The sequence below is a fragment of the Solanum pennellii genome, chromosome 12, assembly GCF_001406875.1.
Source record: "Solanum pennellii chromosome 12, SPENNV200".
In the NCBI taxonomy this organism is placed as follows: domain Eukaryota; kingdom Viridiplantae; phylum Streptophyta; class Magnoliopsida; order Solanales; family Solanaceae; genus Solanum; species Solanum pennellii.
The window spans coordinates 79,086,280-79,102,882 of NC_028648.1; the positions used below are offsets into that span (position 1 = coordinate 79,086,280).

General features: G+C 34.2%; 1 protein-coding gene across 1 annotated transcript; it reads right to left on the reverse strand.

The window, feature by feature from the left end:
* Positions 1-5,342: 5,342 nt before the first annotated feature.
* LOC114075156 lies at positions 5,343-10,073 on the reverse strand. The gene is made up of 3 exons (XM_027913461.1): positions 8,789-10,073; positions 8,383-8,384; positions 5,343-5,570 (listed from the first exon to the last, which is right to left on the reverse strand). Exons 1-3 carry the CDS (start codon positions 9,888-9,890, stop codon positions 5,343-5,345), a joined length of 1,332 nt encoding a protein of 443 aa, XP_027769262.1. The 5' UTR covers positions 9,891-10,073.
* Positions 10,074-16,603: the final 6,530 nt, after the last annotated feature.

A 16,603-nucleotide genomic window follows, 5' to 3' on the forward strand; every position in this document is an offset into this window, starting at 1 on the left:
AATCAAATCCTTTCGTACAGATACGTGGTTAGTATAAAGTGTACCAATACTAAGTGTTAGGATGATATATCTATAGATATCGAATTTGAATATTTCTAACGAAATTTTTTATTTCACTATCGCAACAAACAATACAGACGATTCGAAAAAACAACCAACAGATATGCTTAATAAACCAAAATCTTTTACACAATCGGAGCTAGAAGTTTTCTGCATCCTAATTTTAAACGGAAACTTTAAATTTATTTTGAAATTAAATATTTTTAATTAACTAAAAGATCAAATGACCGATAAACTTAAAAATCTAACTTCACCTTAGTCATCGAGAGCAACAAAATCAAACTTCAGAAAAGAAGAGTTAAATCAGTTTGGACTTACAGATTTATTCATGAAGAAATCTAATACAGCTTTCCTTCTGAAATTAATTTCCCCACGGTACAATTATTTCATATGTCACTCGAACAAACTATATATATAGGTAAAAATCTACGTGTTCTAATAAAATAAAATATATACTAATTAATTAAATACACACTTGTTATATATTCATTAGTGAAACTAATTTACTGTTCTCTCATTCAATTTATTGACACTTTTATCAATATTACGAGTTATAAATAATTTAAATATTTATTATAAGTTACCATGCTTAATCGCGCAAAATTAATATAATTAAAATTTATATAATATGTATTTTCAAAAGCAAAATATGTCACATAAATTATCCGAAAGGCAAATTGTTTATTTCTATATAAATAAATTAGTAAGAAACAAGTGTTGGGGTTGCACCATTGGCCAAAAAAAGAAACAAAAAGAAAAGACTACGTCGACGATGATCAATCGCCTATAAAGCTGCTACGTACATCGAGGAAACCTTTTTTTCAATTCTTTTTAGTGTTCGTTATTTATTTTGGAGATCGATTAATTTAATTTTACAAATACTTGATAATAACTTTTAATGATTCTAGTAACTTATTATTATAGTATTTAGGATTGTTCAAAATCAAACTATTGGTTTATTAATATTGAGTTATTGGTTTAATTATTTCGATAAAAAAATTTTAGTTTTTTTTTTTAAAATGTTATTGGATTATTTATTCTTTAAGATTTTAAATTTTTACATATGAATTAATAAAACTTGTATTATTTGTATTTTATTAATTTTTCTCTATAATATATATTAAAATTGTATTATAAGTGACCAGTGAAAAAAAATTTATTGCTATATATGATAATTATTTTGTTAATGTAATATATTTATGCAAGTTTTTCTTAATAAATTATATTTATATCATATTTTTATTTCTAATTGTCAGACACTCTTGATTATTCTACAATGTGTCAATTTTAAGCCAGATGTAATATGTGAACTCTTGTGTATGATTTATTTAGTTTGTCACTTTATTTTAAAGTGATTTTAATTTTTTTTATGTTAAATCTTAACAATTTAATTGATAACTGAATTAATAATAATTAATAATAGATAAACCAATAATCAATAAAATTACTATTTTAATGATTTAATAACTATTATCATAATTACGAACATTATCAATAATTCAAAGTTATAAATTTTAATATCGAACCAAATCAATCGATACACAATATCAACCACTAAACGACTACGTCGACCAATTAATTGGACCGACTTAGGAAATTGGCAAAAATGGGTTTGTCAGTCTGATATAGTAGTTTTCTATTATTATTTTTTTAAAATTAATATTTAATCATGAAAATTCACTCATAAACACTGAAATTATTATTTGCAAATGGGAACTTGATTACTAAGTTTAATTTATAAAATAGAGATAAATGTATCAAAAGTATATTTAAATTATACCTTTTGTTTTTTTTAATTCCATGCCTAGAATTATTTGTAGTGTGAGTTGATACTGCCATTTTTATTTGATGTCACATAACATTTCATATGAATTAAATATTTTATCTTTAAAAAATAGATAAACTATTAATGTCAATTTAAAATTAAAATATTATAGCACAAAAATTAATCATTGTTTACTTAGAGTCAAAATTTAAAATATTTTCTTAGCCCAAAAAAACTCTCTCTCCTTCTAATTTCTTTTTATATTATATTTTTTTAAAAAAAGAGTTAAAATCTTATCCCACTCATTCTAACGCTCTACTCCTAATTTACTTATTTATTTTTCTGGTTTTGTGTTGATATGTGCATTAATTTTTTTTAATTATGTACCAAATATAACAGAAACAAGAAAAATTTATTTTTAAAAGAAAACTTTGTTGCAAGTAAAAAGTATTTTCCTAAAAATATATGCATATCTACATAAAACGAGAAAAGAAATTGTAAGCGGTAGTGAATCCGATAATAAAAGTACATGTATTTTTCTATAATAAATGTTAGAAAAATTTTAATTTGTGATTAATATTTGAATGTATAAATAATAATAATAATAATAATAATAATAAATATATTAGTGAAATATATATAATTATATAATTTAAGTAGCCTTCTTGCCTAACCATAAATTAGTTGCTTCTCACACCTAAGCTAATACTCACCATGTGGTCATCGTTCAGATTTTAGCCCATTTCTGGCTGATCAATAATTATAAAACTAGAGTCAATATGAAAATACTTTTCTTGATTAGGTAAAGAAAGTAACTGACTAAAAATTTGGTGGTAGAATTGATTTTTGTAGATCATTTACAGATCAAATAACTAAAAATAGTTTTTTCAAATGCGGAAGGAGGTTTCAATCGGTTAAGCCATAAGCCAACTCAAGAGGTGAGGATTATTCATAACTTCATATCATATTCAAAAGATCAATACCACAGTACTCATCTTTTAGAGGCCCAATATACGGGACTCTTCACCCCCTCCCTTCTTCCGGACGCCTAGGACTAGTACATCTAATATAGATGTCCAAACATAAGAAAATAAACTAAATCATAATGAAAATAACTAAAAAGGGACAAAAGTGGTTAACTTCAACTTAATATATATATATATATATATATATATATATATATATATATATGTAATTCCATTTTTTCGATTTTCATTTTTCTAAAACCGAAATCAAACCAAAAACAAAGCAAATTATAAATCCAAAACTAAACCAAGAATCCAAAAAAACAATTCTAATTAGAATTAAATCTGATTTGATTTGGTTTTTCGATTTAATTCAAATAGTGCACACTCCTACCTTTGAGAGGTCGATTTGCAATATTTTTGGGGCTCTTGGCGCAAAAAATAATCTACCCATAGAAGTCAAACGTTAGAAATAATCTTAAACAATATTTTTCATGAACTATCTTTTAAGGTAGATTTTTCTCATGATTTCTTTTGATTTTCTGTCACGACCCAAAAATGGACGTGATGGCTCTCGTCTTATCCCACCAAGACAAGTCAGCCTAAAACCCAATATCTAACAAAGTGCGGAAGTAAATGACAATCCAACAACAATTCCTATTATGAAACCAAGTTATATTAATCCAATCCCCAAAATCAGGTTGTCACGTGCACAAGCCTCTAATGTAAATATTAGAATTGAAATAAAATAGAAGTCTAAAATGAAGTTGTCTTTCAAGTAAAAACAAAGTCATAAACTGGAGTAGGAAAGTTCGCTGAGATGACAAGCAGCTACCTCACAATCCTCCACAAGATGCCTCGGAAACGAAAAGAATGACAGGTATCACGAAAATCCGGGCTCGTAACCTACAAAAATTTGTAGAAGCAAGGGGTGAGTACCAAACCACGCGGTACCCAACAAGCAAACCTCTAAACACAAGTTAAGTGAACAAAATACGGGCACTTCTTACACCATATCTAAACCTCCACGCTACAGTCTAATAGTTTACAGTTTACCAAACACACAACTCAATAACCACACTCTATCAGTTTACACATTCTCAATAACAACTCAATATTCAACAGTCACAAGCTTCACAGAGAAACACTCACAAGATCAACAAAACACATGTTCAAGTTCATCAATAATAAAATGTGTAATGCCATGAGATGCAATGTCAAGTATAGTGATGCATGTCTTCCCTAACGATACACACCCGCTGTCTCTCAGTCCGGGACCCATGGGGGACATATCTGTCCATGCATCTGTCGCGGCGCACGACACGACCCTCGATAATAGTAACCTTCGCGGCGCGCGATACGTCCCTCGAAATATGATATCCATCGCGGCGCGCGATACGACCCTCGAAATGGTACATCCTCTTACCACAACCATGTCTCAAGTACAATGCAAATTACATGCTCAAATGAAAAATGAGGAGATAACCATTTTGATACCAAAGCTCAATTTACAACAAGGAATACAACACCAACAATTAAGCAACAAGTCTCCAAATCATTCTCAACATCACACAAGAAAATGCACGAATTTCATACGCTTAACAAGGGTTTAGAAATCCACTTGCCTCAAATAGTAGAACAATCACTTTGGAACTTGAGTCTTCCCTTTTTGTTGAACTTCCAACTCAAAACAATCTATTCAAATAAGTGTCCATAATAAGATTTCAAGATGAAAAATATCCACATTACTTTGTGTCTAGTCTAGACTCTAAACTCACTCTGAAACTTACTCGAGTATACAATCAAGTTCCTAATGTTAAGGTCAATTGATATTTCAATTATCGAAATTTCAAGTTTCAAGCCTAGGGTCAATTTGTTTTTTTTTTTTTCAATGTCATAAATTTAACATTTAATTAGCTATACCAATATATTAAAGTTTGACTCATAATACGATAATATATAATAATAAGAAAACTAATAATAATTTTACAAAAAAAATCTTACCATCTGTACCGCTTCACCTAATCAACATACAATGACATATTTTATCCCTATAATCCCTAAATTCTTATTTTCTAAGGATAAATTCTAAAAAGGCAATGATTGACCAATCATCACTACATTAATGGCAAACCAAAATTGGTACAAATTTAAGTGTAAAAAGAAAGGGGTATATGGCACCTATCTAATCTAAAAACTTACCAAACAAATCATTCCTCTCCCATTTAATATAATATTATTTCCAGCCATATATATATATGTAGAAATTATGGAAGAACATGCAGGTTTGATGCAAGTACCTGAAGCAGTTCGCAAGATGTCGAAACCCTTCGTCCGTTCCGTCTTTCTCCTTTCTTCTTTTCCTTTTATGAATTTATTAAGTACTAATTGTGATAGGTTTTACCCACATATTTTATTAAATAAAGGCTAAATAGTATAGGGTCTTAAATAAATTATCACTTTAGCCCATAAACTATCGATTAATTAACTCAAGTTAAGCAAATATTCAAAATTTCCAAAAATAACCTTCCGGGTCATTACATTATCCACCACTAAAAATCATGTTCGTCCTCGAACATAGAGTAAAAGAAAGTACCTGAAGCTTCAAAAAGTTGAGGATATCTGGCACGCATGTCAGACTCAGTCTCCCAAGTTGCCTCTCCCACTGATCGGTGCTTCCATTGCACCTTCACTGAAGCAATCTCTTTGGTCCTAAGCTTTCGAATTTGCCTATCCAAAATAGCTATAGGCTCCTCCTCAAATGTCAAGTCTGGACCCAACTCCACAGAATCAAGTGAAAGCACATGAGATTCATCCGGAATATACTTCCGAAGCATAGAGACATGGAAAACAGGATGAACTGCCGACAAACTAGGTGGCAAGGCCAACTTATAGGCCACCTCTCCCACTCGGCTCAAAATCTCAAAAGGTCCAATGAACCTAGGGCTAAGCTTGCCCTTCTTTCCAAACCTCATCACACCCTTCATGGGTGATACTCGAAGCCAAACATGATCACCCTCCATAAACACCAAAGCTCTAACTCTCCGGTCTGCATAACTCTTCTGTCGACTTTGGGCTGTCAACAGTCTATACTGAATCATACGGACTTGCTCCATAGCATCTCTAAGCAAGTCTGTATCCAAAGAGTCCATCTCCGCCGAATCAAACCAACCTATCGGAGACCTACACCGTCTTCCATACAATGCCTCAAATGGGGCCATTTGGATACTAGAGTGATAACTGTTATTATAGGCAAACTCCGCTAAGGGTAAATGTTGATCCCATCTAGCACCAAAATCGATCACACATGCTCGAAGCATATCTTCCAATACCTGAATGGTCCGCTCAGATTGACCATCTGTCTGAGGGTGAAATGCCGTACTCATATCTAACTGGGTACCCAGACCATGTTGTAATGCCTTCCAGAAATGAGAAGTAAATAGTGAACCCCGATCTGATATGATAGAAATCGGAACTCCATGTAGTCGCACAATCTGACTAATATATAGCTCGGCTAACTTTTCTGCCGTATACTTCACCCGAACCGGAATGAAGTGGGCAGACTTGGTCAGCCTATCAACAATAACCCAAATAGAGTCATAACCACCCACTGTGGTAGGCAAACCCACAACAAAGTCCATAGTAATCCGCTCCCACTTCCAAGTAGGAATAGGCATCCTCTGAGATACACCCCCGGGCCGCTGGTGCTCACACTTGACCTGCTGGCAAGTCAAACACCTCGAAACAAAGTCTGTAATATCTCTCTTCATCCCACACCACCAGTAATGCTGACTCAGATCATGATACATCTTCGCCGCTCCCGGATGGATGGAATACCGAGAACAATGGGCCTCCTCAAGAATCAATCTAATCAAATCGCCTGTCCTGGGCACACAAATCCTGCCTCCGATCCTCAAGACACCATCAGAATCAAGGACAGCCTCCTTAGCTTCCCCTCTCAATACTTTGTCTCGAATGAGACATAATTTTTCATCATCAAACTGGTGTGCACGGATTTGCTCGACTAAAGAAGACCGAGCCTCAATAAAAGCAATCATCCCATCACTCTCTTCTGAAATCTGCAAGCGGACAAGACTGTTAGCTAATATCTGCACATCTCTAGCCAATGGTCTCTCCTCAATACTAAGCGCTGCAAGACTCCCCATGCTAGGAGTCTTCCTACTCAGAGCATCGGCCACAACATTGGCCTTTCCTGGATGATACAAAATGGTCACATCATAGTCCTTCAGCAACTCAAGCCATCTCCGTTGCCTCAAGTTCAAATCCCTCTGGCTAAAGATATACTGAAGACTCCGATGATCAGTGAAGATCTCACAATGCACTCCATACAAATAATGACGCCATAACTTAAGTACAAATACCACAGCCGCCAACTCCAGATCATGAGTAGGGTAGTTCTTCTCATGGGACTTCAATTGCCTAGAAGCATAAGCAATCACTTTCCCCTTCTGCATCAACACACCACCCAAACCAACTCCTGAAGCATCACAATACACAGTAAAGTCTACACCTTCCTCAGGTAGAGTCAACACAGGAGCAGAAGTCAACAAAGTCTTGAGCTTTTGAAAGCTCTCCTCACACTCATCAGACCACTGAAAACCCACATCCTGTCGAGTCAATCTAGTCAATGGAGCTGCAATAGTAGAGAAACTCTGAACAAATCGTCGATAATAGCCTGCCAATCCCACAAAACTCCTAATCTCAGTAGGTGAAGTAGGTCGCGTCCAGCCTCTAACTGCCTCAATCTTGGCCGGATCTACTCTAATACCCTCCTTGGACACCACGTGTCCCAAGAATGTCACAGAAGTAAGCCAGAACTCACACTTTGAGAACTTGGCATACAACTTCTCTTCTCTCAACCTCTGAAGTACAATCCTCAGGTGTCGGACATGGTCCTCCTCAGTCTTAGAGTAAACCAAGATGTCATCGATGAAAACAATCACAAAAGAATCAAGGTATGGTCGAAACACCCCATTCATCAACTCCATGAATGCTGCAGGGGCATTAGTCAATCCGAAGGACATCACTAGAAACTCATAATGCCCATACCGGGTCCGAAAAGCTGTCTTAGGGATATCTGATGCCCTAATCTTCAACTGATGATACCCAGACCTCAAATCAATCTTAGAGAACAATGATGCTCCCTGTAACTGATCAAATAAGTCATCAATACGCGGAAGAGGATACTTATTCTTCACTGTTACCTTGTTCAACTGTCTGTAATCAATACACATTCTCATAGTCCCATCCTTCTTCTTCACAAATAATACAGGGGCACCCCAAGGTGATACACTAGGGCGAATAAAACCCTTACTCAATAAATCCTGCAACTGATCCTTCAATTCTTTCAACTCTGCTGGAGCCATACGGTATGGAGGGATAGAAATAGGCTTAGTGCCCGGCTCCAAATCAATAGCAAAATCGATATCCCTATCGGGAGGAACACCTGGAAGATCAGAAGGAAATACATCGAGAAACTCCTGAACCACGGGAACAGATTCCATGGGAGGTGGTTCAACACTAGTATCCCGAATAAAAGCTAAGTAAGACAAACACCCCCTCTCCACCAACCTCTGAGCACGGATAAAAGAGATGACCTTTCTAGGATAAGAACCACTAACACTCTTCCACTCAACCCTCGGAACACCAGGCATTGCTAAAGTCACAGTCTTAGCATTACAATCAAGGACAGCATGATAAGGAGAAAGCCAATCCATACCCAAGATAACATCAAAGTCCACCATCCCCAGAATGATTAAGTCTACCCAAGTGTCATACCCAGCCAAAGAAACAAGACAGGATCGATACACTCGATCCACCACTAAGGGCTTACCCACGGGTGTAGAAACACGAATAGGTACAGTCATGCTATCACATATCATATCAAATTTAGCAGCAAAATACGTAGACACATAAGAGAATGTAGAACCTGGATCAAACAACACAGACGCAGGTCGATGGCATACTGGGATGATACCTGTAATAACAGCATCAGAGGTCTCCGCCTCAGGTCTCCCGGGGAAAGCATAGCAGTGGCCTCCTCGTCCACCTCCATCCTGGGTGGTACCTCTACCCCCACTCTGCTGAGCTGCAACACCACTACTAGAAACTCTATCACCTCTACCTGACTGAACTCTGCCACGACCTCTACCCTGTGGTGCTGGTGGTCTAGTCTGGAATGAAGAATTAGGTCGAGGCCCACCACGACCCCTTTGTGAAGTACACTGCCGCATTAGATGATCGGGATCTCCACAAGTAAAACAAAATCTCTGTCCTGGGAACTGTTGTGTGGACCCTGAAAACCCACTATAATTGCCTCGCCCTGTAGGTCGCTGCTGTGAACCGTACGAGCCCTGAACCGGGCCATAAGAACCCCTAGATGTCTGGCCACCCTCAAATGTCGGCATAGATGCATGAATAGGTCCCCGCTGCTGAAAAGAACCACTCACTCTCTGTGATCCCCTACCTCCAGATGAGGCACCATGAAACTGGCCTGATATACGGGCCCTTTTAGGGTCCCCAAACTCCTCTCTCTCCATCAATTCCGCCTCTTTGGCGGCGCTCACAATGGACTGGAAAGAAGTCCCCTCCCTAGATGTCCGAAACACAGCTGACCTGATAGAGAAAGTCAATCCCCTCACGAATCTGCGGATCCTCTCTGTCTCATTTGGAATAATGGCCAACGCATGCCTAGACAACTGGCAAAAACGCGCCTCATACTCTGTAACCGATAAACCATCCTGTCTCAGACTCTCAAACCTCAAGCGACTCTCCTCTCTCACGCTCCATGGGATAAAACGATCTTGGAATGCGCTAGCAAACTGCTCCCAAGTCACTGGAGGAGATCCAACTGGCAAACATCCCGAATAAGTCCTCCACCAGTCTCTCGCTGGTCCACGAAGCTGGAGTGTAGCATATCGAACCCCATGTGACTCAGCTAATCCAACCACCTCTAGTAACTCTCGGCAGGTAGTTAGAAACTCATGAGCGTCCTCGCTCTTCCCACCCTGAAACTGAGGTGGGTCCATCTTTCGAAATCTCTCATACCTACGCTGCTCATCCTCTGTCAGAACAACCATCGATGCAACTTGACCCCCAACTGCTGGTGCAACATCATTCTGAACCGCGGGATCTACTGGTAGTTGCCCCACCGCATCCTGAACAACTGGAGCTTGTTGCTGCTCTTGGGTCTGAGCCCCCTCTCTAGTACGAGAGTCATGTGGTGTGGTAGTCGCACCACCACCCTGAGAAAAGCCCTCTAGCACACTTAACACCCTCAATAGTGTATCCTGAAGCAAGGGTGTGACTACAGGCTCTGGAGGAACCTGGTCCTCTCTGCCATCAATCTGAGGTTCTGTAGAGACCTCTCTAGCACGACCTCTCACTGGTGCTGCTCCACGTCCACGACCTCTGGCTACTGTCGTACTACTAGCACGACCTCTAGCTCGAGATCTACCCCTACCTCTAGCTGGGGCCTCAACAACTGCCTCGGGAAGTGCCTCCCCTCTACCACCAGTAACATTAGTTCTAGTCCTCGTCATCTGTCAAAAGAGTATACAACAACTCAGTACTAACGAAGGTAACTACGCACGATGAGAAAGAATGAACAAAAGGAAGTTTCCTAGTAATCTTTATAGCCTCTCAGAGATGAGTACAGACGTCTCCGTACTGATCCTTGAGACTCTACGTAGACTCGGCTTGTGTACACGTGAGACCTATGAACCTGGGGCTCTGATACCATTTTGTCACGACCCAAAAATGGGTGTGATGGCACTCGTCTTATCCCACCAAGACAAGTCAGCCTAAAATCCAATATCTAACAAAGTGCGGAAGTAAGTGACAATCCAACAACAATTTCTATTATAAAACCAAGTCATATTAATTCAATCCCCAAAACCAGGTTGTCACGTGCACAAGCCTCTAATGTAAATATTAGAATTGAAATAAAATAGAAGTCTAAAATGAAGTTGTCTTTCAAGTAAAAACAAAGTCATAAACTGGAGTAGGAAAGTTCGCTGAGATGACAAGCAACTACCTCACAATCCTCCACAAGATGCCTCGGAAACGAAGAGAATGGAAGGTATCACAAAAATCCGGGCTCGTAACCTACAAAAATTTGTAGAAGCAAGGGGTGAGTACCAAACCACGCGGTACCCAACAAGCAAACCTCTAAACACAAGTTAAGTGAACAAAATACGGGCACTTCTTACACCCTATCTAAACCTCCACGCTACAGTCTAATAGTTTACAGTTTACCAAACACACAACTCAATAACCACACTCTATCAGTTTACACATTCTCAATAACAACTCAATATTCAACAGTCACAAACTTCACAGAGAAACACTCACAAGATCAGCAAAACACATGTTCAAGTTCATCAATAATAAAATGTGCAATGCCATGAGATGCGATGTCAAGTATAGTGATGCATGTCTTCCCTAACGATACACACCCGCTGTCTCTCAGTCCGGGACCCATGGGGGACATATCTGTCCATGCATCTGTCGCGGCGCACGACACGACCCTCGATAAATAGTAACCTTCGCGGCGCGCGATACGTCCCTCGAAATATAATATCCATCGCGGCGCGCGATACGACCCTCGAAAATAGTACATCATCCTCTCACCACAACCATGTCTCAGATACAATGCAAATGACATGCTCCAATGAAAAGGGGGGAGATAACCATTTGATAACAAAGCACAATTTACAACAATATATACAACACCAACAAATAAACAACAAGTCTCCAAATCATTCTCAACATCACACAAGGAAATACACGAATTTCGTACGCTTAACAAAAGTTTAGAAATCCACTTGCCTTAGCTAATCGAACAATTACTCTTGGACTTGAGCCTTCCCTTTCCGTTGAGCTTTTGAACCAATGGAATCTATTCAAGTATATATATTTACAATAAGGTTTCGGAACTAACAATACTCACACTTTTATGTGTTTAATCTTGACCTAAAAATTCACCCAAAATTTATAATCAAGTTCATAATTCTTGATGCCAACTAACATTTCAACTATCATATTTTTTTCAATTTCATAATTCGAATGACACTCACAAAATACCACTCATCTAATAATTAAATATGCATATTAATATATCAAAACTTAAATCATAATATAATAATCAAAACTATAAAAATTACACCCGAATAAATTCGAACAAAAACGTTGCAGAATTATTTTTTTTTTCTTTTCAACACCCCTTTATTCCAATCCAATGATTGGCTCATCACTATACATTCACATAACATTCAATTCTGTCCATACATTTCCAGAACAATGTACAGACTACTTTAACTACATACAACCATTCCCCTTAAATTATTTGTTTTCATTCCATATTTCCATCAAACCTTATTATTTTATCCATTGTTAACTTCATTGACTTCTTTGATTCAAGCCACTACCTTATTTCACTTAGCCTCTAAAATTTGATGACAAACCATAAAGGGATATAATAATAATTATAAGGTTAACACCGCCTCTTGTCCCTTACATATTCCAAGCCGCCAGAACGTAACAATACAGCACACCATAAGCCTTCCTCATTCCCACTTTGAATTTAATACCACAAACACACTAATATAATAACATTACATATTGGTTAGTGTTCTTAGGAAATTTAATAATTCTCAAAATTTCTCTAGGACCCACGCTACTAAATAGTCCCTTTTCCCACATACCGACAGTACACTTCAAATTTTCAGAAAATCAAATCATCCAAATTATTTAATAAATACATTAAAAGGGAGAAGCTTGATTACCTTACCAATTCATTCAATATTTTCCTTCGTTGTTTTCTCTATAGCCGCCAGTTCTCTCCTTGTTTCAATAGCAAATCACGTTTCTTTTTCTTCTAAATTACTTATGTTATTAAAAGTAGCACTCCTTATTAACCTATATTAATATTTCAGACTTGACCCATTATTATTAAAAATAACTAAATTACCCCCAAATTAATTAATATAGTTAAATGACTATTCAAAATTATCAAAAAATAACTTTTTCAGGTCCGAGTCATTACATTTTCGGAGGTCAATTTTTTTCACAAAAAATAAATTTTTATAAGCATAAATAAAAAAAAAATAAAGTCATGTGTGAGTTTGTCTTGGATAATTCAAAAAATTGGTCAAGTGAAGTTATTCAATTGGGGTCACAACCTAATATTGGGACCATACTAAAATATCACGTACATTTAAAATAAATTTTCTTAAAATTCAATTTTGGCCATTAGTCAAAAAGGATATAAGTGAGTCAAGCATATCAACATGTTATTTTTACAAAAATAAATACAAAAAAAATATATTTAGATCTTATGTGAACAATTTATTCTTCTTTAGTATAAAATACATTTTTAGAAAAGGAAACAAATGATGGACGATAAATTAAGAATCGAAATGTAATACTTATATATAAATTAAAATGAGTTGGAAAATAAGTTATAAGTTATTTTTCAAATTTAAAATATAAAGTCAAGTTGAATTTGAAAATTCTCATTATCAAATATACCAAAAAAAGTATATATTTCTCTTAGTCTTATTTTATGTAGCATCTTTTTTTTAAAAACAATTTTAATTTAAAATTTCAATCTCATCATCGCCACATAAATATCTAAAGATTGTTTTAGAGCATAAATATTTTTATAAAAAGTCAAATCAAACGCTGTCACGTAACATCAGACGAATGGAATAATAATTTTTACGGCCAAATTGATCTTTTTTCAACGAAATTAAGTCAAATATAAGCTAAATATGTACTACTCATTATTACAAAGACTAAGAGACCAAAAGGGGAAAAGAAAAAAAGAATAAATAATTCTAATGATTTTTCTAGTCATCATAGTTCCAAATAAGTAAAATCTTCCCTATTTTAATATTTTCCTTTATCCTTTATACAAGAATCCTCAAATCTATTTAAAATCAGTACTTTTGTCGGAAGCAATAATCACATATAAACTACTAAGTCAATGTTTTTTTGAGGTACAAATTATTTAAAGGAGTATATAAAGGATTGTCATAAATAATTTCAAAATGCAGAATTTGTCAAGATGTGCATTGTGCCATGAGGTATTATTAATGTACTTGTATAGTTGTATTATACTGCGGAAAAGGGTTGAAAATATCTTTAAACTATTAGAAATAGTTTAAAAATATATCCTTAAATTATATTTTGATTCAAATATGCTCTTACTGTCAAACTATAGGGTCAAAAATATCTTTCTCATTAACAAAATCGGTTAAACGTCACTTAGATGTCATGTGGATGTCACATGGCATGCCACCAAAGCCAATAAAATTCCACTCATGCCACGTAGACTAATAAACTTATCCCTAATTTTCTCCAATTTTCTCATTTTCTGTAGAATTTAAAAACGATTCCATTGAAGACATAAAACCTCTTTTCCTCGTTTCTCCATATCCTTAGAAAGATTTCACAAAATACACAAGTTATAAAGGAAAGTGGTTCTATGTTATTCAGTCAAATCGTTTCTAAATTCTAAGGGAGATAGAGAAAATTGGGAAAACTAGGGGTAAGTTTATTTTCTATGTGACCTGAATGGAACTCTATTGGCTTATGCGCACCACATGGTATCCAAGTGGCGTTTACAAGATCCTGCTAATGAGAAGGGTATTTTTGACCCTATAGTTTGAGGGAAAGGATATATTTGAGCCGAAATATAGTTCAAGAGTATATTGAGCTATTTCAAATAGTTCAAGGGTATTTTTGAACCTTTTTCGATTATATTGTAATTGTATGATTTGAATGTCCAAATGACGTTTAACAGACCCTGTTAATGAGAAGGGTATTTTTGACCCTATAGTTTGAGGGAAAGAGTATATTTAAGCTAAAATATCGTTCAAGGGTATATTTGAGCTATTTCGAATAATTCAAAGATATTTTTGAACCTTTTCCGATTATATTATAATTGTATGATTTGAATGTTTTTTTTTATACGATTATAATTATAATAAATGTTACATAATTTTAGATAGAAAGAAGTATATGTGACGTATTAGGCTAGTTGGATCAAAATGCGTTTTGCTTAAGTTTATTAGTGGTTGTACTAGTACAAGTAGTATACTAATTTCTTCACATTATTGTTTTACAAAACTTCTATATTTTTTTCATGGTTTTATTAGTTTATTTTTTGAATTTAATATATTTGAACTGAAGCTCTTCTTGAAAATAATTTATTTATTTTTATGAGGTTATGATAAATCTACGTATATTTTATCCTCTACATACGTCACCTAATAAAATTTTATTGATATGTTAAAATTATTGTTATAGTATTTATCTACATTAAATTTTATTCAAATTATTTTACTCATCTTTAGCTTGACTCTCTGGCACAAAATTTAGTTTTAATTGACCTTTAAATATTTGACTTTTATAACATTACTCTCCTTTTGCTAAATAAATTGTGTGGCCCTTGATAAATTGTACACCACCTTTTATCTTTATCCAATTTACCAAATTTATTGTACTCTCTCATTCCTACTGTCATATTTGACATTTTCAAATCTTTTAAGAAATTCATTATTTTATTCCATACAAATTATTTGTTTGATTTTAATTTGATATAATTTTAAAAAAAATATTTTTTTAAAGTATTACAATTTTAAATTAAAAATATGCAAAATATATTCAAAATACTTATAGTATTTAATTTTATGATTTTAAACGTGATATTAAAAAATGAATTCCACACGGTTAACCAAAAAAAAATATTTTGAATGAACTTAAAAGGAAAGGCAAAAAAATAAATTAAATGAAGGAAATATCATTTGATTTGATGCAAAGTGAAGAAAAGAAATAAAGAAAAAAATTACATGAATTAATACATATTAAAAAATAATTACTGATTTGAGTGATACTTTTTATTTATTTGCATTTATAGCAATACTGTGATAAATCTGTAATATGTATTAAAAGTTAATTATGTAGGCAATATATTTGAATTATAATTATTTTTGAAATATGTTATGTTTGTGTGGTAAAGAATTGTCACATTGTATTGTAAGTGTATTAAAATGTGTGATAAATGCATTATCCATTATTAAAACTTGTATTATATGTGAATAATTAATTGTTCTTTGTAATATGTATTAAACTTGTATTATATATGAATCAAAAGTGATCAAGTGAAAAAAATGTTATTGCTATAAATGGTAAATATTTTTTTATTATAGTATATTTATATAAGTTTCCTAGAAATAAATGTGTTAAATACTTTTAAAACCCAGAAATAAATATGTTAAATACTTTTGAAATTTGTGATCTAAACACAGTTTTATGTAGTAATGAGTTATTTTATTAAGAATGAAAAAACAAAGTTAAATTCTTTTTAATTATAGAAAAATAAAATTTATTTTGAGTGAACTAAAAAATAAATGTGTATCAAATAATATAAGACATAAGAAGTAATTAAAAAGATAATTAGACTGATAAATTTTATTTATTATTTGATTTAAATTAAATAGTAGTTTTCCTTTCAACTTGTTATCTCTGTATCACCCTATTTATCAAAGTAAAAGTTAAGATAGAAAAAAAATATTATTCTATTTTGATTTTATAAATGACAAGTACATCAAATTAGTAAATTATGGCAATTATGACAAGTAAAATGAATCAGACACAGTTATTTATACGATACGTTTTTATTTTTAATTTGTTCATAAAAATCGTTGCATAGCTAAAGTCTCTGATATTATTCATATTCACATAATATACTGTAATGTTTTCTTTATTGTTTGTAAATAAGGACGTA

What these genes read in the sequence shown, in the direction of transcription:
- LOC114075156 (XM_027913461.1), bottom strand. Translation starts at nt 9,890, where the DNA reads ATGGTTGTTCTGACAGAGGATGAGCAGCGTAGGTATGAGAGATTTCGA.